Consider the following 17,346-nt stretch of genomic DNA (forward strand, 5'->3'; position numbering starts at 1 on the left):
ATAGATATATCATTTTTCGGATAAACGTATACAATTTTTTTTTTTGATACATAAATACAATTGATTGGATGAGGATCAATATGTATCAATCGAAGAGGAAGAGAAGAAGAGTTTGAACAACAAATGAACCCAGAATGAGAACTTTCAATATATCAGTGTTAACTCAATAAATAAATGAATCAATAATTAGCAGCCACCTAGAAAATATTGAAGGCTAAAATCACAGGTGTAGATAAAAATAATTTGGGTAAACCCTTAATTGGATTTTGTATTAATATATAAAAAACAAAGAGAGAAAAGAAGGAAAGCTTCACACAATGAATTGATTGAAATATTTGTAATTATACGTAAAAAGGAGAGGGAGAGAGAGAGACAGGAAAGAAATAAACATCAAATGTACAAAAGCGAGAGACCTAATATGTTTAAAATCACAATTTTCATATTAAATGTGAATTTTGCCGAAAAAACAAAAACACTCTAAGTATAGCTCTGTTAGCTAATATTTTAAAACTACAGCTATATATTATAAATAAATAGTAGTACTAGTTATGTTTGCTTAGTTATATAGTTTTACCTACTTTGAAAGGGGTGATAAATTTGTCTACTTAGTTACGTCTAATATTCACAACTTCTGTTAGGAGAGAAAAAAAAAACAGGGCAATATGAATCAAGCAGAGGAATCCAAATTGTCGAAGCCTCATGCAGTATGCATTCCATTTCCAGCACAAGGCCATATAAATCCTATGCTCAAATTAGCCAAACTCCTCCATATCCGAGGCTTTCATATCACATTTGTTAACACGGACTTCAATCACCAACGATTGCTCAAATCGCGAGGTCCCAATTCCCTCGTTAGCCTACCTTCCTTTCGTTTCGAGTCCATACCTGATGGACTCCCTCCCTATAACGAGGATGCCACACAAGACTCTCCGTCTTTGTGTGAGGCATCTAAGAAGTCGTGTTTGGTTCCTTTCAGAGACCTCGTTACGAGACTAAATAATAATTCCAATTTCCCTTCTATTTCTTGCATTGTTTCTGATGCTGCTATGAGCTTCACTCAACAAGTTTCTCAGGAATTGGGTGTTCCTAATGTTGGCCTTTGGACTTGTAGTGCTTGTTCCTTGTTGGCTTTCACACAATAGCCTAAACTTGTCGAACAAGGCTACTCTCCACTAAAAGGTATGAAAACAAACATCTTAAAAAATTTATGGACGATTAGGCGTAGTCAAGATTTGAAGTTGTTAGGTTCACAGCTCTAATTTATTTTTACTGGTTGAATTTCGGATGAAAATTATTTAGACATGATTATAGATTGGATACCTGGCATGAAAGGTATCCGTGTAAAAAACTTGCCAAGCATGATCAGAGCCAGAGTTGATGATCCAAGTTATATTTTAATCAAATTTGTAATGGAAAAAAACATGGACAAAATTCCCAAATTCTCTGCACTAATTTTGAACACATTCGACACGCTAGAGAGTGACATTTTACAACAAATTGCAACCAAGTTCCCTCCAGTTAACTATACTATTGGACCCTTACATCGGTTTGTGCTGAATAATACAACTCAAGACGATGACTTGAAATCCATCGGTTCAAATCTATGGAAAGAAGATACTCACTGTATCGAATGGCTGGACACGAAGAAACCAAATTATGTTGTTTATGTGAATTTTGGAAGTATTACAGTGTTGAGCAAAGAGCAGTTGATTGAATTTGCATGGGGACTTGCAAATACTAAAATGAATTTCTTGTGGGTTGTTCGATCCGATTTAGTCATGGGTGATTCAGCAATTTTGCCTTATGAATTTCTTGCGGAGACTAAGGAAAGAGGTTTATTAAGTGGTTGGTGCCCTCAAGAACAAGTTTTAAGTCATGCGTCAATTGGAGGATTTTTAGGTCACTGTGGCTGGAATTCAACTTTCGAAAGCATATCATTTGGTGTACCAATGTTATGTTGGCCTTTCTTTGCGGATCAACAAACAAATTGTTGGTTTAGTTGTAATCGTTGGGGTGTCAGGATTGAAATTGATAGCGATGTGAAGAGGGAAGTGATTGAGGAGGTTGTGAGAGAGTTGATGATTGGAGAAAGGGGTAAAGAGATGAAGGAAAATGCATTGAAGTGGAAGAATTTAGCAGAAAAAGCAATCACTTCTCCAACTGGATCATCTTATATGAATTTCGACAAGTTGGTTAGGGAAGTGCTATTGCCAAAAGCTTCTTCATTTCTTCCACTAGATTGGCATGTTCAAATAATGTTCTACTGTTTTCTTATCTAGTTTTTGTCTTCTTAAAAAAAAGGAAAAGGGCCTAAAATACCCTTCAACTATATGAATTGGTACAAAACTACCCTTCATCTACCTATCGAGCCTAAAATGCCCTTGACATCAACATTTTGGCTCTTTTTTGCCCTTATCTTTAACGGTCTAAATGATAACCACAATTAACAAATTCATTAATGACGTGTCACTATCCTATTGGCTACCTTAACAGTTAATTAAATTAATTAAAAAACCCACAAAAGACCCACCCGCTCCACGCAGAAAGTCCCACCCATTGAAAATGGACATTTTCTTCTTTCTTTCTTTGGGATTGTCATCATCAAACTGATCAACAATAAAGCTCTCAAACATGGAGGCACATTTGGGAGATTTTGGGCTAGCTAAAGCTGTTCGCGATAATTATGATTCCTACAACACTAAATCAAATTTGTGGTTTGCTACTTTGTTTGGTCATATTGCTTGTGACCTCCCGTACCAGTTGAGATTAAGTAGACTGCAAGGAAGAAAATCACCTCGTGTACCTTTCTAGGTTCGTGATAGAGGTCAGTGTCACAAGGTTTCAAACTCGGGATCACTCTAGACATTGTCAAGTGAATCAAGCCTGACAAGAACAAATAAGGCAAAAGATTATTTGTTTAGTCCTTCTAGCACAAGTGACCCTCAGGAATTTCTGGATTATTAAGAAGTATTACCAGGAGGTAGACAGTGGAAGAGACAAGTACTATGGAAAATCTTCCGAAGAATGCATCAGCCAGAAATCCTTGAAGCAATGGCATCAAAGTGGGGCTTTTGGGTGGAGTGGGGTGGATATTTTGTGGTCTTTTTAATTAGTTTAATTGACTGTTAGGGTAGCCAATAGGATAGTGACATGTCATTAATGAATTTATTAATTGGGGTTCTTATTTAGACCGCTAAAGATAAGGGCAAAAAAGGGCCAAAATATTGATGTCAGGGGCATTTTAGGTCCGATAGGTAGATGAAGGGTAATTTTGTACCAATTCACATAGTTGAGCGGTATTTTAGGCCCTTTTCCGTACTTTTTAAGATATAGATATAAATTTTTATAGTAACAACAACTTGACGAATAAATATAATTGGTTACATTATCACAAAAATATCATCAGTTTTAAGAAGAGAAAAATATCAAAAACACCTCCAAATTTGGCGTGGATTATTCATTTCGTTCTCAAACTACTGAGCTTGACAAACTAAGCTTAAATACGCTCCTCTTATGCCACATGACATAGCAAGTGATTATACTTTCTTTTTAGTGCGTGAAAGATTAGAAAATCGTCACATTAGACATTTTTCTTAAAAAGAAATTTCCCTTCAATTTTTACTTTCCAACCGCTACAATATTCTTCTTCTTCAAAGGAATGGGGACCCACCACGTCGAAAAGGCGGTTCAACCGTTTAATCAATAGTTTCCCTTACAACATTAATCAATGTTTTCAAGCTTAAAATCCTTTGATTCCATGGAAGTCAAAGGATTATGTTGTGAGATTGGAGAAAAAAGTTTGGTCGGGAAGAGAGCTGAGACGTTGAACTATAACCAAACCCCTCTAACTTTTATTTCTTTATGTTAATTTTTTAAAATTAAATTAAAGAAATAATCTAATGCCACATATCAGTACAATTAATGACTCTTTTGTCTAATGTCCACAACGACCGCCTTATTTTGATATTTTGTTTTCATCCCAAACGAACGTTACGTTACACATACAAGTCTGTTCTCTCTTCTCTTCTTCGCTACCATTCTCTTCCACAGTAGGACTGAAATTAGGCGATGAAGATGGGTTTTAATTTCTCAATTTACTTCTTCTTCGATAAAACAGTTTACTTTTTTTTGTGGGTGTATGCAACAAGAAAATGGTGAAGATGATGGTGGTGAGAATAAAATTGGCAAATGAGTAGAGACATTGCTATGCTTCTTGAATCCATTTTCGTATGCCAATTCTAGTATTCAGGTACCTTTTCCCACTTTCGTCTGACTTAGGGTTGGGGGTTTAGTTGATTTGATTGAATAATTTATATGTTACCTCGAAATCAACTCGTAGGAATGGGGAATTTGGTATATCAGTCATGAGTGTTAGCTCTCTCTCCTGTTACTGCTTAGAATTAGTAATGAAACATATGATTTTGCTTTTCTTCAAACCCTTCTTCTTGTAGATTGATGAATTTTAGTGAATTCAATTGATATGACTTTGGATCTTCATCGATTCATTTTCCTTCTCGTTTCTGTGTTATTTTAGCTGTATTTATCTATTTTCTTTCTGTATCAATTGATGATTGTTCGATCCTGATAATTACCCAAATGATTTTCACCTCTTCAATATGGATTTCCCAACTTTTTGAGTTTTGCACAAATACAATCTGAAAAAAAATAATTAATATGGGAAATTTCAATCAACTAGCAGCTTCATAGAGGCAGAGTTTTTGAAAATTGATATTAGTAATCCGTTGAATGTGGGGGCTAGATTTTGTTGCCGTGGAGATGTTTGATCAAAGTCCCAAAAGAATTTTAGTTTAGTGGAATATTATGAACAATTATGATTTGTTCAACACATTTTAATACTTGAACAGATGCTCAAACTTGTCTCAGCGGACAAGTAAGTATTATAATTTTTAGTATGCATATCTAGATAATTCAACTATGAACACTCCAACTTACAAGATGATCATCTACACACCTCCAAAATTTATGTTTCAGGTAGTGTCGGGTGTCTACAAGACACAATGAGGACGAGTTGGGAGTGTTTGGTTGTCAATTGAGACCAAGTTGAGGTGTCTAGATGTGCCACTCTCAAAGTTGGAGTGCTTACTTGCCAGCTGAGACGAAGTTTGAGTTTGTTTATGCATTCTGTTTTTTTTTTTCTCAAGAACTCATCTCTCTGAATATCTGCAATTCTGTTGCTCTCTCGTTTGAATGTTCAATCAGATGCTTGGATAATTGTTTCAACTTCACATTATTGTGGCAAATTTTGTGTTCAACTATTGTATATCTATTATGGATTCACAAATTTTACAAGAGTTTGACCTCTTTGTAGCTTCAAATAGCCGGTCCTGAACCCGGATAATAAAAGTGGTTTGCAGTAGGTTGATGACCAGGTTCAATGGGGAATTTTAGTCAATGCCACTGTTCGCAATCTCAGTCAGTTCTCTTTCTCTCCTTGTTTGTGTTTTTTTGAATTTCTGTTGAACTAATATTTGTGTATCACCATGACTTTGGATCCTTTACAACCTTGTTTAATTATATTTGATCTCTAGGTTGTTTTAATTTTCTTGTGTATCTAAAGTCCAAATTCATCTTCTCCTATTATGTATCCAGAAGAAAAAGCAAGTTATGCTATCCCTATACACGATATGTATTTGAGGAGCTCTAACTGCAAACAAGGAATCAATTTGTTATTCAACATAGATAGTAGAACTAGAATAGGAATGCCCATTGGGCTTGTAGTTATACCTAATACAACAGCTCTGAGCCTAAATTTCCTAGTGGATCATAAGTAAAACCATATATTTCAACTATATTAAGTGTTAAAAGCCTACGAACTATGGTTTCACCACATAATTTTCCTGCTAATTGGCCTTTCTTAGCTTACCAATCACCTATAACTACATGAAATAGGGTTTATACATTCATTATGTCATAAAAAGTTTTGCCACATTAAAATATAATAGTGAAGTCACTGAGCTAGTAAGTTATTGATTTGACGACAATAATGTGAAATTAGCTCTCACAAAAATGTTAACTACATTCAGTTCTTGTTTCAGTCAAACCAAAATGGTGGTTTCACATACATTTGATATCCAACACTTTAGTAACAACTTAGTTTATCGTCAATTGAAGTCTTAAATTGTCATGCTCTTTAGTTAGAGAAAGATATTTGAATGGCATGATCAGTTATCCAATATAGAATCTATACATATCATTCCCATGTTCAATGTTTCGTTGTCTCCATGTTGATTTGACACTAAAATCTTTATGTCTCAACCATTCACCAAAGTCTGTCTATTTTATTATTACATTCTAGAGTCAACGTTTGTCCACAATATATTTTGCTATATCTACAAGATCATTTTGTAACTAGGTTAGTAATACAAAACTCATGAATCGTTTCATCAATTTTACATTATATATTAAGGAAATATCTAGAATTTAAGACGTATGAGCCTAGTTGGGAAAAAGGAGGACAGAACATGTAGCTCAGGGGGACAGGCGCTTGCTGGACAAATCCCAATGCCAGTCCCCAGCCTTTCGCCACAAGGTGTTGTTGTTGTGTTGATTGTTTATTTTCCAAATTGGTCTGAAATATACTGCATGTAAGCTGTTGTTGTGTTGATTGTTTATTTTCCATCTTGCTTGTCTCTTTTGTTAAACAATATTATAGTTCTGAACTATAAGTCTTGTTTCATTTCATCTGATGCTTGTCTTTTAAGTCTTTTGATTCTCATATGTGGAACTTGTTGTTTGTCTAAGATAATTATGCCTTTAGCTTTCCTTGGTAATGTTGCAAATGAATTATGCATTTTGTCCCTGTAAAACTAAAACATTAGTTAGCTAAAAAATATGCAGCGCTGTTTCCTTCTCTGTGTGTGCGCTGAAGCTGTATGAGACCTCCTTCAATCATCTCTCTTATCTTCCTTCAAAGTCGTAGCCTCAGCAAATAGACTAGTAGAGTCTGCCATCCTTCTACATAGAGCATATTGAGTATCCCCTTCATCATTTCTAATACAAAATGTTATAGAACTTGGACCAGGGTTTCCTTTAGAAGCACCATCTGAATTACATTTAAACCAACCTTGATTAGGTAGTTTCCAACTAACAGGTACAGATCTTATCACATATTTGTATTTTTGAAGAAAATCCATCAAAAGGGGCCATTCTTGTGGGATGTTCTTCATCCATGGATACAAAATCAGGGTTGAGAGATGAGTGCTTCTAGAGATCTCATATATCACTCTCCTCCAAGTGATAGTGCCTCCATAATTCAACTTATTTCTTCTTTTCCATAACTGTCAGCATATCATACTAGGAATAGGTAAATGATCCGACCCCGTTCTAGGTAAATGATCCACTTCCATAGTCGAGAACCATTCCAAAAGATGCGAGTTTGCCAATATTCGATCCAACCTTTTAAAAATGCAATCAGGCTACCTTTAAAAAGGATTTCTTCATGTTCACAAGAATTAACACAAAATGAAAAATCTTCCATCTCCTGCTGAGTTACGGGTAAACCCCCTATTTTCTCATCTTCATGAAGATTAACATTAAAATCTCCACCAATCAACCAAGGAAGATTAGTATCATTACCACTATATATATCATTCCACAAATTCAAGTCTTTCTCCTTCAGAACATTTGGCATATACCATAGTGATAATCATTTGCTTCTGATTCTCTAAGAATGATATTTTTACAGTGATTTGTTGGTCTGTATCATTGATTACTCAAGAATGATATTTTTATAGTGATTTGTTGGTCTGTATCGTTGATTACTTCCACATCTATCCCTTCCTTAACAAAAAACCATATCTTTCCATTGATATTTGTGCCAGCTGTATGCATGTTCAGTTTTCTTTTATATCTCCACAGGTGTCTCAAATGGCTCCGTAAGAGATATAAGAAAATACTTATGATGTCTATTTAACATTTGCAATCTATTAAAAGCTTGCTATGTGTTAATAGATCTGATATTCCAAAAGAAGAAAATACTTTGTTTTTTGGTCCCTCTTTTTGGCACAAATCTTGTGTAGGTTGCTGATTTTCTAAGCTTGTCTGCTTTTTGCCCCTTTTAACAGATTTATATATATTTGAATGCTGCTTCCTTTTGCATATAACAGGATATACAACCTGTTATACAAGCATTGTTAGGCTAATATTTATTAGTTGATATAACATATTTTGACTTCAAGCTCATCTCATTGTATCATTTTATTTGGAAGTTGAACGAAATTTATGTTTGGTTCAGTTATGAAAGTATTCTACATTTCTTATCATAATTTCACTGATATATCAATTTATCTACTTGAATATAGAAGAAAATAAATTCTAATCCCTTTCCTTTGTTTACTTTGCATGTGAACTCTCTTCGTCTCTAATATGAGTCCATCGGGACTTCCCCTTTGCATTTTGTTGGGTTGAAATCCAACATTCTTTGTTCGCGTATACAGGTGAAAGGAGCTGATATACGACATATATATACTGTTATACAGTGTTATATACAATTGAAAAGAGGCCCAAACAAGCATATGTTTTTCAAAAGAAGCTGAAAAGGGAAATAAAATTGGCCAAATGTTTCTGGGCAGCAGCAGTTTAGGCCCGAAAGGCCCAAGCTCTCTCTCTCTCTCTCTCTCTCTATTATTGGATTGTATTTTAGTTATTTTGTTTTGATTAATTCTAACTTTGAATAGTTAGATTAACTTAATTAAATGAAAAACTACAGGTGAAGCTTTACAATGAAAAAAACTAATATTTCGAAGACGGTTACACGAAGTATAAAGATAAGAAAGGTTAACAAATTTCCTTCGATAAGCAATGGAAAAAAAAGGAAACATTAAAAGAGATATAATACTCTTGTTTGATTGTTTGATTACTTGTATTTATTTTCAATAGGCATTTTCTATTCTAGTATAAATACAAGGTAAACAATTGAATAGGTCTGGCGCCTTGAAGTCCCAGGGGGTGGGGGGGAGAGGGCTAAGGGCCTCGGGGTACGGCGCATCGAGGTCCTGGGGGTTGAGGGACTAGGAGCACGATGCCTCGAGGTCCCGGGGGGGTTCGGGGTAAAGCCTCGAGGTCCTGGGGGCAGGGTAGGGGCCTCGTGGCAAGACGCTTAGAGGTCCCGGGGGGGGGGGGGTAGAGGGCGGCCAAGGGACCTTGGGGCACAGCGCCTCAAAGGCTCGGGGGAGGGGGATGGGACTCGTGGCATGGCGCCTCAAGGTCTCGGGGGGTAGGGGGTAGGGGAAGGGGACTCAGGGAACGGTGCCTCAAGGTTACATGGGGTAGGGGACTCAGGGTACGGTGCCTCTAGGTACCGGGGGAGGGGTAGGGGCCTTGTCGCATGGCGTGTAGAGGTCCTGAAGTAGGGGTTGGGGCCTCGGAGTACGGCGCCTCGAGGTCTCGGGGGGTTCGGGGTAAGGCGTCTTGAGGTTCTGGGGGCGGCGTAGGGGACTAGTGGCACGGTGTCTAGAGGTCCCGGGGGGGAGGGGCCTCGGGGTATGGCGCCCCGAGGTCCCCAGGGGGCGTAGGGGCCAGATAGCACGGTGCCTAAAGGTCCCGGGGGGAGGGGCCTCGAGGCACAGTGCCTCGATGTCCGAGGGGGTGGGGTAGGGGACTCGTGGGACGGCGCCTAGAGGCCCCGGGGGAGGGGGTAGGGGTCTCAAGGCAGGTGACTCGAGGTGTCGGGGGGGTAGGGGACTCAGAGCACGACGCTTCGAGGTCCCGGGGATGTAGGGGTGCGGGGTAGAGGCGTATGGGCACAGCGCCTAGAGGTCCTTGGGGGGTAGGGGACGGGGTAGAGGGCTCAAGGCAGGTGACTCGAGGTGTAGATGGGGTAGGGGGAGCGGGGTAGGGGACTCGGAGCACGGCGCCTCGAGGTCCCGGGGATGTAGGGGCGTGGAGTAGAGGCGTATGGGCACGGCGCCTAGAGGTCCTTTGGAGGTAGGGAACGGGGTAGAGGGATCGGATCCTTGAGGTCCCGGGGGATGTAGGGGGCGGGGTAGAGGCCTAGCCCCTCGAGGTCCCCGGGGGGTAGGGGGCGGACCTCCGGGTACGGAGACTCGAGGTATCGGGGGTTGGGGGTTTGGGGCTAGGGGCCTAGGGAACAACGCATCGAGGTCCTAGGGGGTTAGAGGGGAAAGGGCCTCGGGGAACGTTGCCTCAAGGCCCCGAGGGTTAGGGGTTATGGGCTTCGAGGTACCGAGGTAGGGTATAGGTGCCTCGACGAACGACGCCTAGAGGTTTCGAGGGGTATGGACCTTAGATCACGGCGCTCCAAGGTCTCGGGGTAGGGGTAAAGGGGCCTCGGAGCACGGCGCCTTGAGGTCCAGGTAGGGGGTAAAGGGATAGGGGACTCGAGAGGGGGGTAGGGGTCTTAGGGTACGGTGAATCAGGGTCTCGGGGGGAGGGGGGGTAGGGGAATTGGGGATCAGCGCCTCGAGGTCTCGATGTGTAGGGGGCCTCGGGGCACGGCTTCTCGAGGTCTCGATGGGTAGGGGGCCTCGGGGCACGGCACCTCGAGGTCTCAATGGGTCGGGGGACCTTGGGGCACGATGCCTCGAGGTCCTGAAGGTGTAGGGGGTAGGCGGGGTAAGGGCCTAGGGGCACGTCCATAAAATAATATATAATAGTACGTAGGCTATAATTACATTATTGACATTCACAAACTTGCAAAAGCTACCGCCTACAATTAGAAACTAAAACTAATACTAAAATAAAATAGTTCAATGAGACAATCTTGAACAGTTGGTTGATCCACCAGATAATCGGCAAAATTCTCACCAAGTTTCTAACCAAGACAATCACAAAGTCTGAAAAAAGAAAAAGTCAACCACCAGTTTAATAGACTATTACAGTAGCATTTTTACATTTAATGACAAAATACTTTTGAAATCTAGATTGAACTCACTTTAATGATGAACATATTTAGTGAAATAGGCTCCATAAATGCATAACATCCACCCTCAAATGAACACGGTAAGATGCATACGATTATCAAGCACAATCACTATATTAACAATTCCATTTTTATTAGCAACTAATCCATTTATAGTATCATCATGGCCCTTAATTGACTCCAAACACTTCTAATTTGTAAATATGTATCAAGTCTGCTTAACTATGCAATATTTGGCCTCATATCCTTATTTATTTTCTTGACAGAAGGCCTATACATTGAAAACCAAGTAAATACATGACTTAGAGCAACTTGTAGCTAGAATGTCTTACCAAATGTCCAGATCCAAGTGCAAAAAAGGAAGAGTTTCAACTCCACATTAATCATCCAGAATGCACTATTAGCCAAATCTATAGAAAATTTATGTTAATCAACCAAAAAATATTAATGACAATTTACAATAACAATTAAAACTATTATAATTAAAATATCCTTACCTTGTTCGTGCTGTTCAAGGACATCTATATCTTCCTCAACACTTATAGGTCGTGATTCACTTCTAATCCAATCTTGAAGGCACACTAGAGTTTGCACCAATTTAGGAGTTAATGAACTCCTAAATGAATCCAAGATACGTCCACCAGTACTAAATGCACACTCGGATGCCACACTTGAAATAGGAATAGCTAACACATCCCGAGCTATCTCAGCAAGAACGGGAAATCTAGGTGAGTTTATTTTCCACCAAGACAAGATGTTGAAGTTCTTGCTTTCAACTTCATTTTCTTCAGCAAGATATTTTTGCAATTCTGTTTTGATAGTTTTTTGTATTTTCATCTTTATGTTTCATTAGATCACCCATGAATGTCCGTAAAGATCCTATCGATTGGACACTACTACCTGAACTTGAAAGCAATGAACTAGAATTTTCAAATGAAGAACTAGATAAAGATGAAAAGTGTTGACTATCTTTATCTTTAGAAAATGACTTTACATATTCACCAAACAACAAATCCGTGTAGTCTCTAATTCCTTTCTCTAAAATTGGACCTTCTTTCCCAAACATCATTTGAAGTGCAAAGCCAACATAAACAAACTTGTGACGAGGATCCAAAACACAAGAAATAAAAATCATCTTGTTCATCTTCTTTGGAGTAGCCCAATACTTATCAAATTTTTCTCTCATATTCGAAGCAATTTTACCCAAAAGATCATCATTATCATTTTCACTCGATATCAATTGTTTCAAATAACAAGAAACCTCACAAATTTTAAGAAAATGTGAGTTTGTTGTGACATAGTGTGATCCAGATATTTCTCTGGTAAGATCATAAAAAAATTGAAGAAAATTAGCAATTTTTCTTACATTGTCCCAGTCATCACTCAAAAGGGCACCAACAATGCTTCCATCTTCATCCTCAACAAACTGAAGGTAATGTAACAAGCCAATATCACGAGCAGTATAACTGGAAAATGCATTTTCAAACTCAATAGCCCTATTTAACATCAAGTATGTGGAGTTTCATCTCGTAGAAACATCCAAACATAAAGATTTTTTACAATTAATATCAACATTTTCACAACATTCTTGGAACCTCTTACACCACATAGGAGATTGCCTTATGTATTTAACTGCTTTTCTAACCCGTTCAATAGACACAACAGACACCTTGGTTATCTTGTACAACAAGATTTTGAATATTCGCTCTACACCCCACATGAAAGTGTTCTCCATTCATGAAATTGATCCCCCGTTTAGTGAATATCTTAGATAACTCTTTCACAGTCAATTCATTCGAACTAGCATTATCGATTGTGATGGTAAATATTTTATCTAAGCCCCAATCACGCAAACACTTAATAATCTCATTAGCCATATCTTCACCTTTATGGCTGGAAATTAGATAGAAGTTGATTATCCTCTTACGCATAATCCATTTATTATCAATCCAATGTGCAATGATACACATATCATTAATCCGTTGCAAAGAGGTCCAAGTATCAATTGTCAGACATACTCTTTATTGTGCTTCTCTGAAAAATCTCTTCAACTTTTGCTTATTTTCATCAAAAAGTTTAAAACAATCATGTGTCACAGTGGTATGAGAAGGAATCTTAAAATGAGGTTGCGCTACTTTCATAAAGTTTCTAAAACCTTCCTTCTCGACAAACTTGAAAGGTAGTTCATCCACAATTACCTTGCGGCATAAAGCTCTCCTACATTGTTCTTGCTGGAAACAACAACCACATAACTCGTATTCCCTCCCTGAACAGATTGAAAGCCTATTTGAGTTTCACTTTTATCAACACTTTTAGGCATCTTTGTACATGTTAACATATGAGTAAGCATTGCCATTGTACCATTTTTAACTGAATCAACAAAATAATCTTTGACCGCAATGCTTACACTTTGATTTCTTATTTCCTTCTTCATCAACAAATGATTCAAAATGATTCCATGCTCGAGATCTTTTCTTTCTTTATTTTGTAACCTTTGGCCGAACAGATTGTGTTTGACGCATAACATTTGAATTAATACTTTCATCACCCAAGACCACCACCTCATCAGTTGAAATATTTTCAGCCATATATATGTCTCTGCAAAATATGATTTAGACAATAATCACTAATCAGGCAGCAATAATGAAATAATTTCAAGGTAAACTAAAGAGAAACTAAAGAGATATCTTAAAGGAGGTCTTCAACATTACTGAAAAGGAAAAATAATCAAATGCTTACCAAATTTAACCTAAATTAGGGTGTTTGATTCTGGTCGGGTACATTATCTAAGAGCAAGATCATTTTTTGAGGAATTGAGTATGGAGAGATAAGAAAAGCATAAGTTACAGAAGAAGAAAATTATACAAGGATAGATATTAGAGAAGAAGATGTAACAACTCGCAATTTGAAATAGCTAGGAAGAAGCTAATAATTAAAAATAGTCATTTTTGGAAAGAATGAAAATATGGAAATTTGTTTAAGTTTAGAAAAGTTAAGTGTTGGTCAACTTCAAACGGCCATAAATTCTAGCTCAGGATGATTTAGGTGTAATTCCAGATATAGTTAGAAACCTCTTGGAATGATCTTTCCAACGCCGCCAAGTTTGCACGATTCCGAGTTCGTATGAGTAAGTTATGCTTTTTGGAAGTTGGGCTGTTCAAATAAGGAAATGTCCAATCCGGATTTTAAGGGGTATTTTAGTCCTTTCCTTGCCCCATAATTTTAATCAGTTTTTAGTCACTTTTAGAAATTGGAAATTTACGCTAGGGCTTGGAGAAAGGAAAAAAGAGGAGAAAGAATAAGAGAGGGCAAGATTCATTAAGATCGGTCCATTTAGTTGTTGTTTTCACCAAGGATTTATTCATATCGAGGCTTTCATAATGTTGGGATCATTCTCCTATGTGCCAAACATATTTATTTCAGTATGGATTCGTCCTAAAAGAGTTTGAAAGTTGAAGTTCTTGATATATATTCTTGATTTTTATGTTCTTGAATTTGATTGATATGGGGAAGTTTCTGAGATCGTTACGTCGTATTATATAGTCGTTTTGAATTAGGTTCTGAGGTACATTTGCTGGGTATCTGTATCTTAAAGGAATTCGAGAAAAAGAATCGAGTTTGGGTGAATTGGGGCTGGAAAACGAAGAAGAAATTTCGTCGAACGAAATTTGACACTAGGGGTGCATCGCGGAGAAGGTTCCCAGATTTGGGGATTTCTGTTTCGCGTCGCGGAGCTGACACGAAGTGTTCTGTCTAAAAAGTTGTCTTCGAAACCAAAAATTAAATATGCCTCCGCGTCGCGGACCCACCCTCATATTTTGATACTTCGGTCTTTTCTCATATTTAGCTATCTAAAATCATTCCTAAACATAATGGGATCTTTCCTATCACAAATCACGATTCTTGAATCCATAATTCAATTCAAGAATCAGTTAAGAGTCATGTCAAGAAGTCAAGAGTTAAGTCAAGATAAGTTCTTAAAGTTTTCAAAAGTCTTTCACAAATATTTTAACTTTGTTTTAAGGCTTAAGTTCAAGTTAAGCAAAGAGTAAAGATTTGAAGTTTCATTCTTCAGAGAAGTATATGGGAACTAAGTATTCCCAAGAAGTTTGAAAATGTTTTCACATTTTGAGAAAGAAAAGGGAACATCGATTCCAAGAGAGCTTTTAAGCTAAATTTTGAGTAATTATCTCAAACCAAATAAAGAAGTTGTTTTAAAACATATGAGCTAAGTATATTTTTGGGAGTAGTATTGAGCACCGATATGGAGATGCGAGTTCATATTAACTCAAGTCTCCATAAACCATGTAGCCATCATGGATATTAATGGATCATACTTTTTAGATGATGACATAAGTTAAGCTAGTGGATCCACTAAGTTAAGTAGTTCTATATGAAGGCAGAGTATAGGACAGTCTGGCAGCGTGATTGTAAGAACGATGTATCATCACTTAGTCTCATAGTGGTGGTTGTCAATTAGAGAACCTCCCACAGAAACCATATTAATTTCTTATATGAGTAAAGTTGAGTTTGTTATTGCTTTATCTTTAACGAACTAAGTTGGTTGCAACTGTTTTATAAGTTTTTTTTATATATTGCATGTGCTTCATTGCTTTATATTTGAGTTAAGTTATCCAGAAGTTGAGATGAGCCAAGTAAGTGTTTCCTTTCAGAATCCTTTCAAGCCTATATCTTGTTTTAGCATTCCAACTCGCATACTCGTACATTCAATGTACTGATGTCAGTTGGCCTGCATCGTATTATGATGCAGACGCAGGTAACCAAGATCAGCATCCAGGGCCTCGTTGATCCAGCTTGAGCATTCAGAGTCTGTTGGTGAGCCTCATTGCATTCCGAAGGACTTCTTTATTTGCTTTCTAGTCTTTTAGATGTTAGGATAATCGGGGGTCCTGTCCCAACATCCCTCTTTGTTTTAGAGGCTTCATAGACAGTTAGTAGTCGGATGTCTTTACATTGTCATTTCATATGTTAAGACTTGAGTTGCCATTTTGGCCAAGTTGAATGTTGACTTTTAAACATTCTAAGTTATTTTAGTAAGTTCAATTTTGAGACAGTTGAGTTATTTAGCATGTGAATCTCTTTCTTAATGCTTATAGTCTTCCGCTGAGTTAAGTAAGTCAGGCCAAGAGTTCGCTTGAGGCTAGCAATGGTCTTCGAGTGCCGGCAACGTCCAGGGTGTAGGCTCGGGGCGTGACAAACTTGGTATCAGAGCCCATAGTTCAAGAGTCCTAGGGTGTCTATGAAGTCGTCTCTGTAGAGTCCTATTTATCGGTGTGAAGTGCGCCACATTAATTAGGAGGCTGCAACACTTAGGAAATTATCTCACTTCTTTCACACTCATTTCGTGCGTTAGAGTTTGATCTCTAAAAAGTTTCCCTCTAATTCGTGATTGTGCGTGTTTTCAGACAATCATGCCTCCACGAAGAGCAACCAGAGGTCGTCCTGCTAGGAGAAATGTCAAGGAACAAGGGGTACCTAATGCACTAGAAGTGCAACCCCAGGGAAAGGTCACTAAGGCTGAATTCCGTGAAGCTATCCAGATGTTAAGTCAAGTTGCGACCTATCAAGTTGGACAGAGAGATGATCAACATGAAGTGGCTGATACTTCAAGGATCCGTGAGCTTTTGAGGATGAACCCACCAAGCTTCACAGGTTCAAGTGTCACTGAGGATCCGGAGAACTTCATTGAGAAGCTGAAAAGGTTATTTGATGTGATGCGTGTTGCTGATGAGGAGAGGGTGCAACTAGTTGCATACCAAATGAAGGGTGTCGCTAGAATCTGGTTCAACCAATGGAAAAAGAATAGGGCTGAGGATATGCTAGTAGTGAGTTGGGTTGTGTTTGAGAGTGCTCTCATGGGGCGCTTCCTTCCCCGTGAGTTGCGAGAGGCAAAGATAAAAGAGTTTCTCACCCTTAAGCCGAAGTCTATGAGTGTTCATGAGTACAATCTGAAGTTCACACAACTTTCCCGCTATGATCTGGAGATGGTTGCTGACATGAGGAGCAAGATGAGTTTATTTGTTGCTGGGTTGTCTCGTTTGTCAAGCAAGGAAGGCAGGGTAGCTATGTTGATAGGGGATATGGACCTAGCAAAGCTTATGATCCATGTACAATAATTTGAAGAGGATAAGTTGAAGGATAGAAAAGATTTTAAGAATAAGAAGGCTAAGACATCAGGGAACGAGTTCACGCAGCAAATAAGTAATGCCAATCGGTCATCCCTCCAATAGAAACAGAAGGGACTTGCTCTATCATCTGCTAGTGCACCTGCACCTAAGAACAAATGTGAGTACAATAGTCAGAATTCCCAAGGTTTCGGAGCTAAACCTGCCTATTCTCAAGGCAGTATGGCATATAGAGGTGGTAAGGCTCCTGCATGTGCTAGGTGTGGTAGAGACCACCAGTGTAAGTGTCGTGATGGGCAG

General features: G+C 38.4%; 2 protein-coding genes and 1 pseudogene across 2 annotated transcripts in view; 1 reads left to right on the forward strand and 2 right to left on the reverse strand.

Moving 5' to 3' along the window:
• The window catches only part of LOC125838691 (casein kinase 1-like protein 3), a 509,325-nt gene that overhangs the window by 261,314 nt on the left and 230,665 nt on the right, over positions 1 to 17,346 (reverse strand). The window lies entirely within an intron of this gene.
• On the forward strand, positions 663 to 2,279 carry LOC125838610 (7-deoxyloganetin glucosyltransferase-like; annotated as a pseudogene).
• Positions 6,906 to 13,256, reverse strand: LOC125838611 (zinc finger BED domain-containing protein RICESLEEPER 2-like). Its single transcript, XM_049517666.1, has 4 exons — positions 13,099 to 13,256; positions 11,801 to 12,396; positions 11,398 to 11,709; positions 6,906 to 7,063 (listed from the first exon to the last, which is right to left on the reverse strand). Exons 1-4 carry the CDS (start codon positions 13,254 to 13,256, stop codon positions 6,906 to 6,908), a joined length of 1,224 nt encoding a protein of 407 aa, XP_049373623.1.

The sequence above is a fragment of the Solanum verrucosum genome, unplaced genomic scaffold (assembly GCF_900185275.1).
Source record: "Solanum verrucosum unplaced genomic scaffold, falcon-dt-bn FXZP01000182.1, whole genome shotgun sequence".
Taxonomy (NCBI): Eukaryota; Viridiplantae; Streptophyta; class Magnoliopsida; order Solanales; family Solanaceae; genus Solanum; species Solanum verrucosum.